General features: G+C 38.5%; 2 protein-coding genes and 1 pseudogene across 4 annotated transcripts; 1 reads left to right on the top strand and 2 right to left on the bottom strand.

The window, feature by feature from the left end:
* Window positions 1-1,111: 1,111 nt before the first annotated feature.
* On the top strand, window positions 1,112-2,020 carry LOC126601369 (uncharacterized; annotated as a pseudogene).
* A 93-nt stretch (window positions 2,021-2,113) lies between these two features.
* Window positions 2,114-7,747, bottom strand: LOC126613675 (uncharacterized). Of its 2 annotated transcripts, none has more exons than XM_050281256.1 (10): window positions 6,796-7,747; window positions 6,618-6,719; window positions 6,470-6,515; window positions 6,307-6,382; window positions 5,819-6,188; window positions 4,880-5,129; window positions 4,287-4,529; window positions 4,087-4,206; window positions 2,892-3,347; window positions 2,114-2,545 (listed from the first exon to the last, which is right to left on the bottom strand). In XM_050281256.1, the coding sequence occupies exons 1-9, from the start codon at window positions 6,865-6,867 to the stop codon at window positions 2,899-2,901; spliced, it is 1,728 nt and encodes a 575-aa protein (XP_050137213.1). In that variant the 5' UTR covers window positions 6,868-7,747; the 3' UTR covers window positions 2,114-2,545; window positions 2,892-2,898. The 2 variants fall into 2 exon arrangements, with proteins under 2 accessions (XP_050137213.1, XP_050137214.1); XM_050281257.1 differs by having other exon boundaries at window positions 6,632-6,719; window positions 6,796-6,811.
* A 3,723-nt stretch (window positions 7,748-11,470) lies between these two features.
* On the bottom strand, window positions 11,471-13,757 carry LOC126613938 (transcription factor HHO5-like). 2 transcript variants are annotated; one of them, XM_050281548.1, is made up of 5 exons: window positions 13,358-13,757; window positions 13,031-13,254; window positions 12,531-12,933; window positions 12,208-12,284; window positions 11,471-12,105 (listed from the first exon to the last, which is right to left on the bottom strand). In XM_050281548.1, the coding sequence occupies exons 1-5, from the start codon at window positions 13,557-13,559 to the stop codon at window positions 11,875-11,877; spliced, it is 1,137 nt and encodes a 378-aa protein (XP_050137505.1). In that variant the 5' UTR covers window positions 13,560-13,757; the 3' UTR covers window positions 11,471-11,874. The 2 variants fall into 2 exon arrangements, with proteins under 2 accessions (XP_050137505.1, XP_050137506.1); XM_050281549.1 differs by having other exon boundaries at window positions 12,208-12,281; window positions 13,358-13,756.
* Between the last annotated feature and the right edge of the window lie 547 nt (window positions 13,758-14,304).

The raw sequence follows: 14,304 nt of genomic DNA, 5'->3' as shown, positions 1-14,304 counted from the left end.
GGCAATCCGGGCCTTGCAGTATAAAATCACATGCCACTACTCTCACAAAGATTGCACTCTTATTTGTTCCAATAACCTATAATTTGAAGAGCATTGAGTTTTACAGAGAGGAGAAGGTTTTGTGTGTCAATTGGTATGGCTTCTTCTTCCACCAGCATGTCTGCAGGTATGTTTTCCTTGCTCAGTTTAGTTTGACAATGTTCTTTCTGGTGCTTGGTTGTGAGATTATGATTTAGTTGTTCGATCCTTGTATTTATGGTTTAGAGGTATAAAAACATCATCTAACACTTCTACCATAACTCTAGCAGTAGCAGAGATTTGTATGTGAAAATTAAAATTTTGACGTTCATCATAATTGAACTGAAATTTTGATGTAGATGTCCATCAGTTCGAAACCAGTTAATTCTTAAAAAAAAAAAAAAAACTCAATTTGATTCATTTCATAAGAAAAATCTCATTGGGATTGATTCATTAGTTCTACACAACCAAAACAATCTAGGAAAGTTGGTTCAAATGATTAGAAATCAAATCTCAATTGTTGAACTGCTCAACAATATACTTAAAAACTGATCATTTAGCAATTGGGATTTCAAAAATATTTATTTTGACTAATTTCTCAAAAAATATTTCCAAGGTCCTCAACTGAGTTAAAGTAACACTAACAAATATTTACAATTAAGATTAACAAAATAATTACCATAAATAGTTTTTTATCCGCAAATTTCATTTCTAGCTACTAAACAGTTGGATTTCCTCTGTACAATCAATTGGCTTCATTTCAAAGCACTGAAAGAAAAACACCATTTTTTTTTGTCAAGTATTAAATTTAATTATATAGCTTCAGAGAATTCAATATCCTCTCGTTCCTAAATCTCAAATATAGAATTTCAATTACTTTTTGTTTCAAGGTGATAATGTATACTAAACTACTATGCGTAGGGAGATTCAAACTTGAGTGCAAGGAGACGGACACACTGCCTTGCCTTGAATTGATAAGAAATTAAAAAGAGTAACCACTTTTTTTTAATTTCTAGATTTCTTTTGTATACGTTTAATTTGCAGTATTGTTCTTGTGATGTACTCTTCTGTCCGTTTTGTCATTTCTCAGAAAATGGCAGACTTTTGCAAAACCAGAAGAAATGGTGCTGCAGATCTTGTCATGTCTTCCTCCGCATTCTCTATTGCGATTCAGATGCGCTCGTAAAATCGTGGTACAAGTTCATCAACAACCCTAGCTTTGTGGATGTGCACCTCCCAGAATCCCGAGACAACATATTTTCATCCACCCACAAAAATATACATCCTTTCCAACCGTTGCATCCTCAACGAAACCAACGATGACTCGAAGAATTTTTTTTTGTCGCTTGTAGGTCTTTGCAATGACAACAATAGTGATGTCTAATACCTTAAAGATCTCGACCTCAATGTTCCATTTTCTTGAGGGCTATAAGGCATCCGAAATAAGGTTTTTCTATGCAATCCGGCGCTAAAGGAATCCAAGCTTCTTCCCAAGTCGTGCCTTCATCTCCCTCCCCCGAAAGAAATGAACATATTGCAGTCCACAGGAGTAGCTGTGGGATTTGGCTATAGACTACTAAGTTGTTAGAATCGTAATGCATTTCGAGGGTTTTTGGATTTTGTTTCACCGTCGCACGGCAGAGGTGTATGGTATGAGTTCAAACAAACCGTAGATGAAAACAAGAAAGCCATCCTTTCGTTCGACATGGATGAGGAATCATTTTCCGATGCATCCGTGCCGGATAGTTTACAAGGTACAAAAGAATGTTATGGGAGCCATACAGTGTGGAATGAATCCGTCGCTCTTTTTTCCTTTCACATAGAAAGTGGGATTTGTAAATTCATTGGTGTACGGGAAATGGATTTCAACCATGGGGGGCGTTAAGAGTTCTTGGACAAAACATTTGACCATCATACCAATAGCCGGATTTGGAATATGCCATTCACGTTTTGGAATACCGACGAGCTTCCTATGGTTGCCACAATTTCGACGAGCTTCTAGCAAATGGCAATGTAATTACTTCTCCCATACTGTCTAGTAGCCATATCAATTCTCATGTAGTAAACGAAACCACTTAATATCGACAAACAAATCAACTGTAAACAAGTTTATAGATACTATTGAACTTCAACTACGTAACTGGTGGCATTGTGTCCAAATACTTTCGATGAAATTGAAATTTGATGTGGGAAGAAAATGGCGACATGAAACATCTTAGTATTTTATCCACATAATTTTAGAACCGAACGTAAAAACTACAAAGATTTTACATAGGCACACAGATCTTCCCATATATATTGGAGCAGAAAACAAGACAATGTGAATGATTAACTCAAAATATCCAGCAGTATAGAAATTCATTGCTCCTTGGTCTCTCATCCTTTACCAGTTTGCCCTGCATTCCGAGTTTCGAACATACATCTTTGACTTTCACCACAAATTGACAGCTTGAACAGCTCTTTCTCTCTCTTTTTCCAGATCCAGCCATATCAAACTCATTCTTTCCGCACTTCCACGTATCTCCACCTGCGTAAAATCACGCGTTAGTAGTTGCTTTCCCCAGGCAAAGAAAGCTTCACATTCAACCCCCCTAAAATGTTGAATCATGTCTGCTCATGCATCATTATCATTATAACTTGGTCAAATTCATATAGATATGGTTGGCCCACTTTTTTATTTCGATTATATAAACTAAACAAATATTAGCAAATACTATGGCTGCCCGAAGAATTGAGTGAGCAAAACTAAGAGGTAAAGGAAATCCAATTAAGTAAAGGTGAAGGACTCAAGAGGTGCTATGATTGACCAACGACTGTCACTTAGATAATATACAAAGAATAAATGGAAAGGAGAGAGGCATAGAGACACTAACCGGAAATTTAATCTGAATCAGATGACATTTGAGAATGCGGATCCAGTGTCGCGATCATTTTAGACAGCATCTCACCCATGTCTTCTAATTCATCCTTTGCAAAGCCCCAACTTCTAACTAACTCCGCCCCAGGAGCTCCTCTGGCAATCCCACAGCTACGGAGGCCACCCAATCTATTCTCCAAAAATGGCAAGACAGCACTGCTAGACCGTAGTCTAGCTGCCATAGGGATGGAATGAACATCAAGTGATCCCCTTGTGGGGGAACCAACAATTGGCGTGCTCAAAAGCTCACCATGTTGGCCAACAAGGTTGCCAAAAATTGAAGGAAAAGGCAAAGGTATTGGAAGAGGACATTGAGCCACTGACAGATGGCAGTAGATCGGCCTTGTTATTGCATGCTCATAGGCAGCGTGAACTGTATCCTTAACTTCAGAAATTGATGCCCGATGACCTCCTGTTGAACAGAAACAAGGAGTTAAAATATAATAAGCATCCAGTCCACACCAGTCCAATGGTACATTTCATACCTTTTTTCCCCCTCCCAAACTCACACCATCAGTTGTCAAACTAATTTGTTCGGGTACCAGATCAAAAGAGTGGAAACTTAAGTTTCAACAATGAGAGGCTTTGTAATTCCACAAGCACTAAACTCATATTTCCTCTAAAATAACAAGTTACGTATACATTATACAGCAATGAAATGCACAAATGATTCATAATGTAATCAAAATGACAGTGAACTAATGACAAGAATAAGATGGAAAAGCAGCACAGTTATCACCAGAGTGGACATTTTTAGGGATGGTTTTGCCAGGGAATACATATTCAGGAACTAAAACATTTCTTTGTAATGTACCATATAGGGCACACATATCTTGTAACCTATGATAGATGGTTTTAAGCCTCTCCCAAGTTCCAGTTAACAGATACCACCAGATTTGATTACTAGTGAATAAAATGTCGCCCAAACAAAAAATGCATATAGCCTTAAGATTTTAGCTCTATTTAATGCCAACACCCAAAGTTACATTGCTCTAGTCACTAAGGCAACTAGAGCGTTCACTAAATTTCATATTCAGAAAATATGATCATTGAACGATAAGCCAGAAGCGCAAAATATGAACTATCCTTAATGTTCTCTAGGAAACTAAAGAAAACATAATAAGGAACAACTGATGCTGTACTAAACGTACCTGATCCTAGGGCCCCATGGACTGTCATGGATTCTACTGACTGTAAGTCCTCAACATCTTCTGCTGTCTCTGGTGTCAATGGCTGCAAATTCCTTAATAAAGTCTCACCAAGCGAATTCCCTGTTTAAAATGCCAAATAATTAACCAAAATAACTGCTATTAATTGAGGGACTGATATGAAAATCAATTAAAATAAATACCAGCTAAAGAAGGGGATGGCATTGCAGCATCCAGAATGGCAACCATATTTTGCCTAGCTTGCCCTGATAAGATTTGCACAACCTCACTAACAGTCACAGCACCAGAAGCATAAGATGAGTCTCCAGTGGGCCCAAGTGGTTCCATTCGAAAAGGGAGACTAACAGAATGTAGGGTGGCAGCGTAAGCTGCACTGCAGTGATAAGGCCTTTCATTGTTGATGCTGAGAAAGGTTGAAGCTTTGCCTTTCAAATCAAGTGAAAGGATGATTAGTCCACAAGAAAACTTATCCGGAACAGAGAAAGTAAGGGAGCATCTACACTGACCATAGAAACCGAATAGCAAACCATTGGTTCAAAATAAAGCTTTTAAACCATAGCTTCCATATCAGTTATGCCAATACTCTTTTGGTGGGCTATTTAACTACCTAAGAAGAATATTAATGATATCATCATGATAAATAGGATGACACCGGGCATCCGAGGGGAAAAAAGGCTCTACAATCACAATGTTGGAGCACCATGTAAAATGAATCTGAAGAGTCTTGAAAATCAATTGTATGAATAATACATTCGACAAGTGGAAAATTTCTTACTTGTACTCAATGAGGGTAGCCCAACTGGAACAATCAGTTTGCATAAGGATGACAGCATTGAAAACGAAACTGCATCGTGAAGCTTCCTACTGACTCTCTGCTTCTGGCTTCTGGGGTCCATGGAAGAACCTGAACCACGCACAGCATAAAGCATCACAGGAGCATTTGTGTATTCATCAGCAATACTCTCCAGAACGTCCACAGCTAGAGGAGAGAAACCTCCCGAGTCATCAACGATGAATTGAAAACCCTGTCAAAATACAAAGACTCAAGGTTATACATTAAATCAAAATTCATGTTGAACCCCAACATTGAGAAGCTTATACCAAAAAGGAGCACCAGAAACTCATTTGAAACTGAAAATATGGATATTACTTCTACTCTTGATGTTTAAAAGGCTAAGAAAGATTTATTCAAAGTTAATATTAGCCAGTGCAGCAATCAATCTCAAAAACAAAAACAAAAAAAGACAATAGTCCATGTAAACATAGCTCATGTAGTTTGGACAATGAACAGGTCATTGTCATAGATGATGTTTCAATCAAATTAACATATGTCCATATAACTAGAAAGACATTACTTATACACCATATTGGACAGTCGTGGCTTTCTCAAGGCTAAAATAAAGTACATGATTAATAGAAAATAGTACTTCTAGAGTATATTTGACAACGAAAATTAGATGTATTGCAGATGAATACGTAATGAAGACCGATAAAACAAAAGGAAAGTAATCTCAGAAATATGTGATGATCTATAATACCAATATACCAAAGTAGGCATCTCACGCTCCTTACCTAAGAAAACAAAACTCATTCGACTAGCACTAACCGACAGCTTTAGATCGAAACTCATCCCCTCCCCAAAACAAACTAAGCCAAGAAAAAAAATGTAAATAGATCAAAGTATAGGAGAAAGGTTTGTAAAACAAAAATAAACCTGAATATGGTCACACTCTTCTACAAAAAAGCGAAGCCTCTCACTAACTTCTTCTCCCTGTAAACCCGCAGATAAGGATTCTCTTCCAATCCCGTAATTGTCAAATTTCTGAGGATCCACCCACAATCCACTCAATTCATATAAACTCTGGGGATGGTAGTGAACTTTTGAAAAATCAGTCCAGTACCGGACCCCATTTTCTAAACTCTCCACTATTTCGCTGTCATGAATTTCTCTTTGAGAACTCTCCTCCCCACCACTGACACCACTTTGAAGAGTCAAAAAATCCCCCTGCTCTTCCTCGTACAAACTTTGTAAGAACAAATTCTTCTTATGAGGCTCAGCGGCTTGAGTAGAAACATTACCACCCCTGCACATTGGTCCAGGGGATACTAAATTCATCTATATACAACAACAAAGAGAACATATATGGTAACACATTAAAAAAATGCACAAGTTTTTAAAAACCAAATACAAAAGGGTCTAACCATGTGAAAATATTTGACGATGCAGATGAACCCTCATTATACAATGTGCCGCGTGAACTCATAGACCCGAGGGACCCTGCAAGAGGCAAAAAGAACGAAAATTTACACTTCCATACATTCTAGGCCAACAAATACACAAACCCAATTGAAAATTTTGACGTACCTTGAAGATCAACCGAAACGAGGCGGGGTGTGTAAGTCACAGTGCCCTGTTCATGTCAAAATTCACGAGTCTCTTAAGTAAGAAAGTGAACCAGAAGCAAAACAATTGTTCAAACATTCTAAATTGAAAAAGTAAAATATCTGCAAACCTGGTGCGTCTCACCAGAGCGGTAGAGCACGTCCATGTTCAAAGATTGATTCTTGAACACCGGATCGGCGTAAGCGTCCTCCGCCAACCCGAGTAGTTCATCCTTCAAACATATAAATATGTTAGAAATTTGCAGAAAGAAACAGTTAATGGGTTTTTGGGCAAAGCCGTAGAAGTACCTGGAAGTTCCAGAAATGGGAGCCCACATAGTTTGCAAAGCTTCCAACTTGAAGAGTGACGAGTTCTCTCATGGTTTGGGAACCAAAGCTGCGAGGGGATGGTAGGGAGGGAGGGAGGGAGGAAGGGAATGAATTTGGAGGCAACCTTCGTTTTGTAGTGGACCAGACTTGGACTATTGGGTGCGTTTGTTAAACCCTGGATTAGCTTCAGGACTAAATTAGATTAGCTTAGACTATATTAAACTGAATTAACTTAGTGAAATATTTGATATAACAAATTAAATAATTTTTTTTTTCCATTTTCTTTATCTTTTTCCTTTTTCTGGAACACTCTTCTCTCTCATTTCTCTCATTTTTTTTCAGTACTCATATCGCTTGAACACCCTACCCTCTCCTTTGAAAATAGGTTAGTTTATTAGAACACTCTTTGGGATTTGGAATTAGCGATTCGAATTTGGGTTTCATGATTGAAGATTGGTTTTACCCTTCCACCGAATCTGGGTTTTTTTATTCCATCGAATTTGTGCAGATATGCAGAAGACTAATATGAAACTGTGGTTGAAGATGGAAGTGGGCGTCGGCTGGTTGTCCGCCTGCCAAGTTCTCTGTCTTTGTCTACTTGCGAGGGCCCAGGCAAGCTGGTGAGCTTGGAGGTGAACAAATGACGAAGAGAGCATAGAGAGGAGAGAAATTGTGACTTGATTCTGGGTTCTTCGAGATTCAAAACAAGCAGACGAAGAGTTGGAGATTTTGGGTACTCCGCGATTCGAAACGAACGAACGAAGAGTTGGTGATTTTGGGTTCTCCACGATTCGAAACGAGATGACTTGATTCTGGATTTTAGGTTCTCTGCGGTTCTGGGTTGGTAGGTGTAGGCGATGTTGGCGAAGCAAGCATACGAGGTCTTAGCAATCCCATGGTATTCAAGGTGTCTCACTAAGACCTCTTAGCAAAGGAGATAGTGCACGCGAGTCCCGCTTTATCTAATTAAATTAGTCTATGTAAGTAACAAACACGAGACTACACTAACTAACGTGTAATCCAGTCCAGTCCAGTGAAGGTTAACGAGCCCAAACAAACATAGTCTTTTAACTACTGAATTAACTGGACTTAATCCCTATATGTTTTTAAAAATGAACTTTAACAAAAAGCTTCAAATACTATTTACTTTAACGAAAAACCACATTTTGACACTAAAAGGTCAATCATGTTACTATTCATTTTACCCTTCAGTTTGTCCTTATCGTTAAAACTCAAAATTTTCGAACAATTTTTATTAGTTTTTCTTTAAAATAATGAGTAAAAAAGCCCAAAAGACATTTCCCTTTTTTCATTTAGGCATTTCAAACAAACAGTTTGTGGGCATGGTAAACAACTCTTTTCGTAGCAATAGATGAAAAGGTTTTTAATTGTACCAGTACAAATTAATACAGGGTGTCCATGGAAGAAAGAAGAAAACAAATCAAGTAAAAAGTTGTAATTTAGAAACATAAACATGAACAAATAACAGATACCCACCAACAAAGTGGGACAAGAAACAGTGGAACTGGAACATTGTTGCCATTGCAATTCTGGCTACTCAAGACCATGCGGTGAGTCTTACAAATGCTATTGTATTAGTAATTCGAGACATTATAACGACGGTAAATCTATTTTATAAAAGTTTTTCTCGAACAGGCAAATAAGGAATCCTTACTAAGGAGGTGGTCATCTCTAATTGTCTCCGGTCATGGGCAGACCCATTTAATGCCAAGGGGAGCAACTTCCCACTTTTTTTTTTCCTGATTAAGTAAGATATCTTTCATTACATTAAAAACTAGTATAAGGCCAAAAAAGAACTAGGTAAACAACTACAGGTAAAGTAACAGACTCAAGCAAAATGAGAACGGCAACTCAAGATACAATGAGAGGTCCACACAAGGTTAGGCCTGAAGGTTGCAAGAAACAAACAATAGAAAACCCTAATCTCCAGCAGCAAAGACCACACTGTCACATCTTTGGAGGAAGCCAAACTTCGAACCGAAAAAGTAGGCACCAAATCCAAGTCCCCTTCACGAACCATTGCAAATATATACAAAGAAAGTAACATATGGGTAGAGTGAGGCTAATAGGTATGTAAAGTACCCAACACTTGGCCTCTATGAGGATCCGACATGCCTATTAGGGGAAGGGAAGTGAGGGATGCAAGTGGGTCTAATATCCAATTTCTAATCGGAGCCTGCCAATCCAAGCACATGGTAGGATGTGGATGAAGTGTCACAGCTAAGGAGGAGGGAGGAAGGAAAATTAAAAGATAGAAAGTAGTAAAAGCAGGCGAAAAACGCCGGATAAGGGGCATGAAGCCCAAATCTAAGACAAACTCAAGGATAGTTGAGATCCGGTTAAAAAAAAAACTGAGATAAAACTCAGGGGAAAACCGAGAATGAAAACAAAGGAAGGAGACTAGAAAGAGGGAAGGAAGAGGAGGTGGATGCAGGGATGGGGAAAGGAAAGAGGAGTAGCGAGCTGCTACCTACCTCAAGCAAAATCAGGGACGGCGGCTAAAATTAGAAACTAAGAAGGGGCGGGGTATGTGCTTCTGGATCTGGGATATGGAGTTCAGAGAGAAAAAGAGAAACTACCTCAAAAAATCTCCCTATCAGACATGAGTTTGCGCACTCAACAATTGGGCAAGAAAGGGTGACACGGGAATTCCAAACCCATTTCATACCAAATCGACATACTTCACTCAAATGTTTCTTTCCCAACTTTTTTCCTCAACTCCTTCTGTGCCATCATCGCTAAGACCTGCCCACCAACAAAGAAGCAGAAGTAACAACACTACGCCAAGCTTTTATACCTCGCACACTCAAAAAAAAAAAAATCTATAACTGCAACTATCTCCCGTTAACCTTTGTTTTCCTGACAAACATTAATACTACTGAGAGACTATTCTTACCATGGCAGCATAGTGCCATAGACTCCACAAAGGAAATATGGGGAAAAAAATATAAACTTTTATTAGCATGAGTACTAGAACGTATCGTGCATGGGGTATCCTCATTCCTAAAAATGGTACAACCATAGTTCTTCAAAACAATGGCATAACCATATGTCCAACTCAAATAAGTTCTCAAACTCGCACAGATAAAAAGTATCTTGAGGTTTCGCCTCTTTGGAGCAAAAAGTTTTAAAAAATCGAAGAAAAATTTAGAGTTGACTTTGTTTGGAAGGTTACATCAACATTGAACCGTCTAAATAGCATGACGTTGGCGTAATAATGCATAGTTTGACAATATATGTATTTGTCCAAGTCTCAATAAAAGATCAATATCCCCTAAACATGCCCATAGAGTTTCTTTGCTGGTTTGAAAACGGATCCGTAGTTTATGTTGATACTTTACTAGTGGATTATCTGTTGGCATAAAACACAGTCCAAACACTTAATCAAACCAAAATCTTAGGTCATTGACTCATTTCTTAATCCAACAATTTTAATTCCAGTTGACTGCAACACGTTTTCATCACCACCACTGATTGTGCTCCTTTACAATCTAAAGAATCCATAAAATCTAAAGAATGCATAAACCCGACAAATAAAAACTAAAAAATATATCAAATAATTGACATGACATTAAGCTAATTTAAATATGAAAATGTTTGGTACTTAAATCATCTTTTGAAATATTTAATTTTCTAACCCATAAGATTCTTGGGGGATCACTCAACCTACCAACTCTTTTGAGAGATTCATTAGAAAAAATATATATTTGCATTATCTTGAAGGTGACTGCTTTATCTTTGCATGAGCCTGGCTCTGTAAGATGAGATTATTCAAATGTTGATGTAAATGGATAATATTAAGAAATAATGCGACCCATTAATTAGTCTGAAAGTCAATTAAGAAATCGATTATATAAGTAATTAGGTCTCCAGATCTTTATTTGACAGTGACCACTGATGAAATTTCAATACTGGCAAATACCTAATTTTTGTAGAGATGTTGCAGAAGATAAGCCATTATTTAATCTGAGGCAAACCACTAAGATTAAAAAGAATACGTATAGTGGCATGGAACTGGATTTGCAACAGAAAAGATGCTAGAATCAGTTGCCCACACGTTTAGGTTTGTCCTAACAGTGAATACAATATATTATCCATATGCATTAAGGATCATGACTAGCCTGTGGACGCGTGCGACTGACCTTAACACTACTATTATGACGGAAAATAAAAGTTTGTATGAGAAGTGATTAGCAGAGAGAGAGAGAGAGAGAGAAGCTGGCATGCTACTAAGAATTCCAGGACAATGCAGGTGCAAAGGTTAACTAGCAAGTGGATAAGAGTCCAATCCTCCAGGGACCATGTTGCTGAAAAATAGAAAATTCGAGATATAGAGGACCCAGTTGGACAAAAGTTTGATCTCAGCTTGATGACGACAAACATTCAAGAAGCAAGGCAATCCCTATCTAGGTTTACAGGTTTTCATGTCGAATCCTAACGATGAATGTCGCCGAGGATTAGGATAAGAAAAGGGTTTGATCTCTTCCAAGTCCGGAACTGTCATATCCCACGACCCCAATGTAGTTCCGAAGGCAAACAATATGTAGCAGATTCGTAGTCCATAGAGATCTCAGTTTGAACCCTCAGTTCATATATTAGAGCATATAGCTAATACAACAGAGAAACTAAGCGATGGGAACAAATTAAACTGAATAATATTATGTTGGGAAACATTAACATGGCACTTCCTACAATTAAATAAAAGGGGTCATTACATAATACTAAACCTGTATAAAAGAACCAGAGATGAAGAAACTTGCTCTACAATGCAAATTCTTCTCTCTCTCTCTCTCTCTCTCTCTCTCTCTCTCTCTCTCTCTCTCTCTAAAAGTACCTCTAAAAAGAAAAAACTTGAGTTCCACATCCTCCTTTTTTGTTGAAGGTAGCTTATTACTACTATATGCTCATAATTCAGAGACTGAGATTTTTCCCCATGTATATTTGTATCTGCAAAACTCATGTGGGATGATGATTGTATGAGACTCCCTGTACTTCTCCAGCTCCTTGGTTGTTGTTGTGATTCCCACTTTTCGAACTCTAACCATCCGATTTCTCGTCCTCTTCGGCTTCCCTGCTGTTGCCTGACTCGCCTCTAGTTGTTGATCGACATTTGGCAAACCCGCCCGCAAGGAGAGGACCCTGTGGAGAACCAGACTGTACGTTGTTTGCCTTAGAATGGTCTCCACTGTGATCCAAGGACATGAGCAAGGCATTCCCTTGGCCGGCAGCAGCAGAAGGCGGTAGCTTTCGGATGTGAAGGCGGTATTTCTGCACAGAAACATATGAGCAAACATTTCAGATGGGAAAATTAAATTGTGATTTGCAGAGGAAAGAAACATAACTATTAAATTCATTAAGTAATTAACCAACCTGCAAATGGCTCTTAACTTCATCATTGGTGAGACCCTCCACCTGCATAAGCTCTCTTATCTGCTTAGGAGTGGCTACTACCAAAAACAGAACACAAATTAGAAACAAGCACATATAATTAAAACATAGAGGAGAATTCGATTCGAATTGTTCGAAAAAAACCTACTAAATTCAAGTAGTTTGGTTTAAAAGCATAAAGATCAAGCATTTCCTCCAAAAACCAACAATAAATTTTGCAATTTATCAATTTTTCCAATTCCAATTTCAAGTCATGAAATTAATACCAACACTATTACAATATTTTATAGTCACAAAGCTCCAACCTTCTGTTCCTCCAAGCTGCTGAAGGGCATCAACAAAGCGGCGATGGAGCTCCGGGGACCAGCACCGCCTTGGTTTCCTCAAGGGTTGCTGCTGCTGCTGTGGCTGGGGCTTGTTCAGTAATTTCACTTGTCCTGCCACACCAGAACCCGAACCGCTGCCTTTGCAGCCATTACTGGTCCTAGAGTTTGCGCTTGCAGAACAACCCAGTGCTTCAGACATCAATGGAGTCATAAGACAAAGGTTTGGAACCTCGGAAACCTCCTTGACTTCCTTCAAACATGGTTTTGCAAAACCAGACAACTCATTCTGTCCCCTGAATGCCAGTAATGCCCCCTCCACGGCTCTGTTATTACTCACCTCAATTGGGTTCTCAGTCACCGACCGATCATCTTCCTCATTCCCCTGTCGAAAAAAATCCAAGATAATATGAAATTTCAGCAAAGCCCCAATAAAGTTTCAGTCTGTACAAAAAAAAAGTAGGTGAAATTTAGAAATTAACCAGTTTAAGTTCAACAGAGTCGCGTTTGGTGTAATCGAAAACGTTGATGCTCGTGTTCCACAGCTGAGCAGAGCTCATCCAGTTCTTCTTGTCAATATTTTCCTTTCCCGAAACTAACCCTCCGTCCTCCTCAGAATTGCCCTTCAACGGTATGAACACCTCCACCACCGGCCGCTCTTCCATTCGCCTCCACCGCATTCCTTCCTCCTTCAACAGCTCAATCGCTGCATGCCCATCAAACCAATCAAAACCCCATCTCAAAAATATTACAAAAACCAAATCCTAGAGAGAGAAAGTTAGAGAGAGGGAGAGAGAGCAGAAACCCACCATCCTTCAAGAGAAGCATGCAGAGAGGAAGCTCCCGCTTGAAAACTTCAATCTTTCTGAGTTCATCTTCCAATCTCTTCACGTACCCATCGAGCTCTGAAGACCTCTGAGAGCCATCTTTAATAGCGGCGAGCTGGGCGAGAAAGTCGGTGATTGTTTTCGGGACGAACAGAGGACTGGAGTCCAAGCTCAACAGCTCCATTTTCCCTCTATTCGTTGTTGTTAATTTTCTCTCTCTATCTCGATTTCGAGCATTGCCCAGATAAAAGCCTGATTAGGAACAGCAAGACCCGAATTTATAGGGAATTTGAGATTCAGGACGCACACAAAGATTCAGTGGTTCGCATAAGCGGATCGTCGCGTCTCTGGGTCAACTCGGTGACTCAGTCGGGAACGAGTTTTCACGGCAGTAAGGGAATCTTTGGAATCCGTACTCACGCGGCGAAAATGTAATTATCAATTAATATTATTATTTTCCCTTTTTTTTTCTTTTTACTTTCGGTTGGTATTTTGTGGGGTGCTTCTTCGAGATTCTTTGGTAGGTGGGTTAAAGTTAAAAGGAATCATTGATCTTGAACTTCTTCAACAGTTTTGTTAAAAATTTGTTGGTTTAGTGTAAGCCTGATATACGTGTCATGTTTTTTTTGTTCGTGTTATTTTTATATTATATACGATATCTTAATAAATCGTGTCGTGTAATATTTATTAAAATGAACGAGTAGTATGATTCGATTCGAATTCGACCAGTTAATATTAATAAATAATATGACCCGACCAGTTACCAGTTAAATAAAATATATTTTAAACTAATAAATACAACAACAACAAAGCATTTTCCCACTAAGTGGGGTCGGCTAATATTTTAAACTAATAAATAATCAAAGAAAATATAATACTAAATTAGTATATACATACCACATTGTCTCATAAATATTATTTCAAAACAT

Source organism: Malus sylvestris, chromosome 2 (assembly GCF_916048215.2).
Source record: "Malus sylvestris chromosome 2, drMalSylv7.2, whole genome shotgun sequence".
NCBI lineage: Eukaryota > Viridiplantae > Streptophyta > Magnoliopsida > Rosales > Rosaceae > Malus > Malus sylvestris.
Note: the sequence above shows the minus strand (reverse complement) of the source record. Positions and strands in the feature narration are given on the sequence as shown.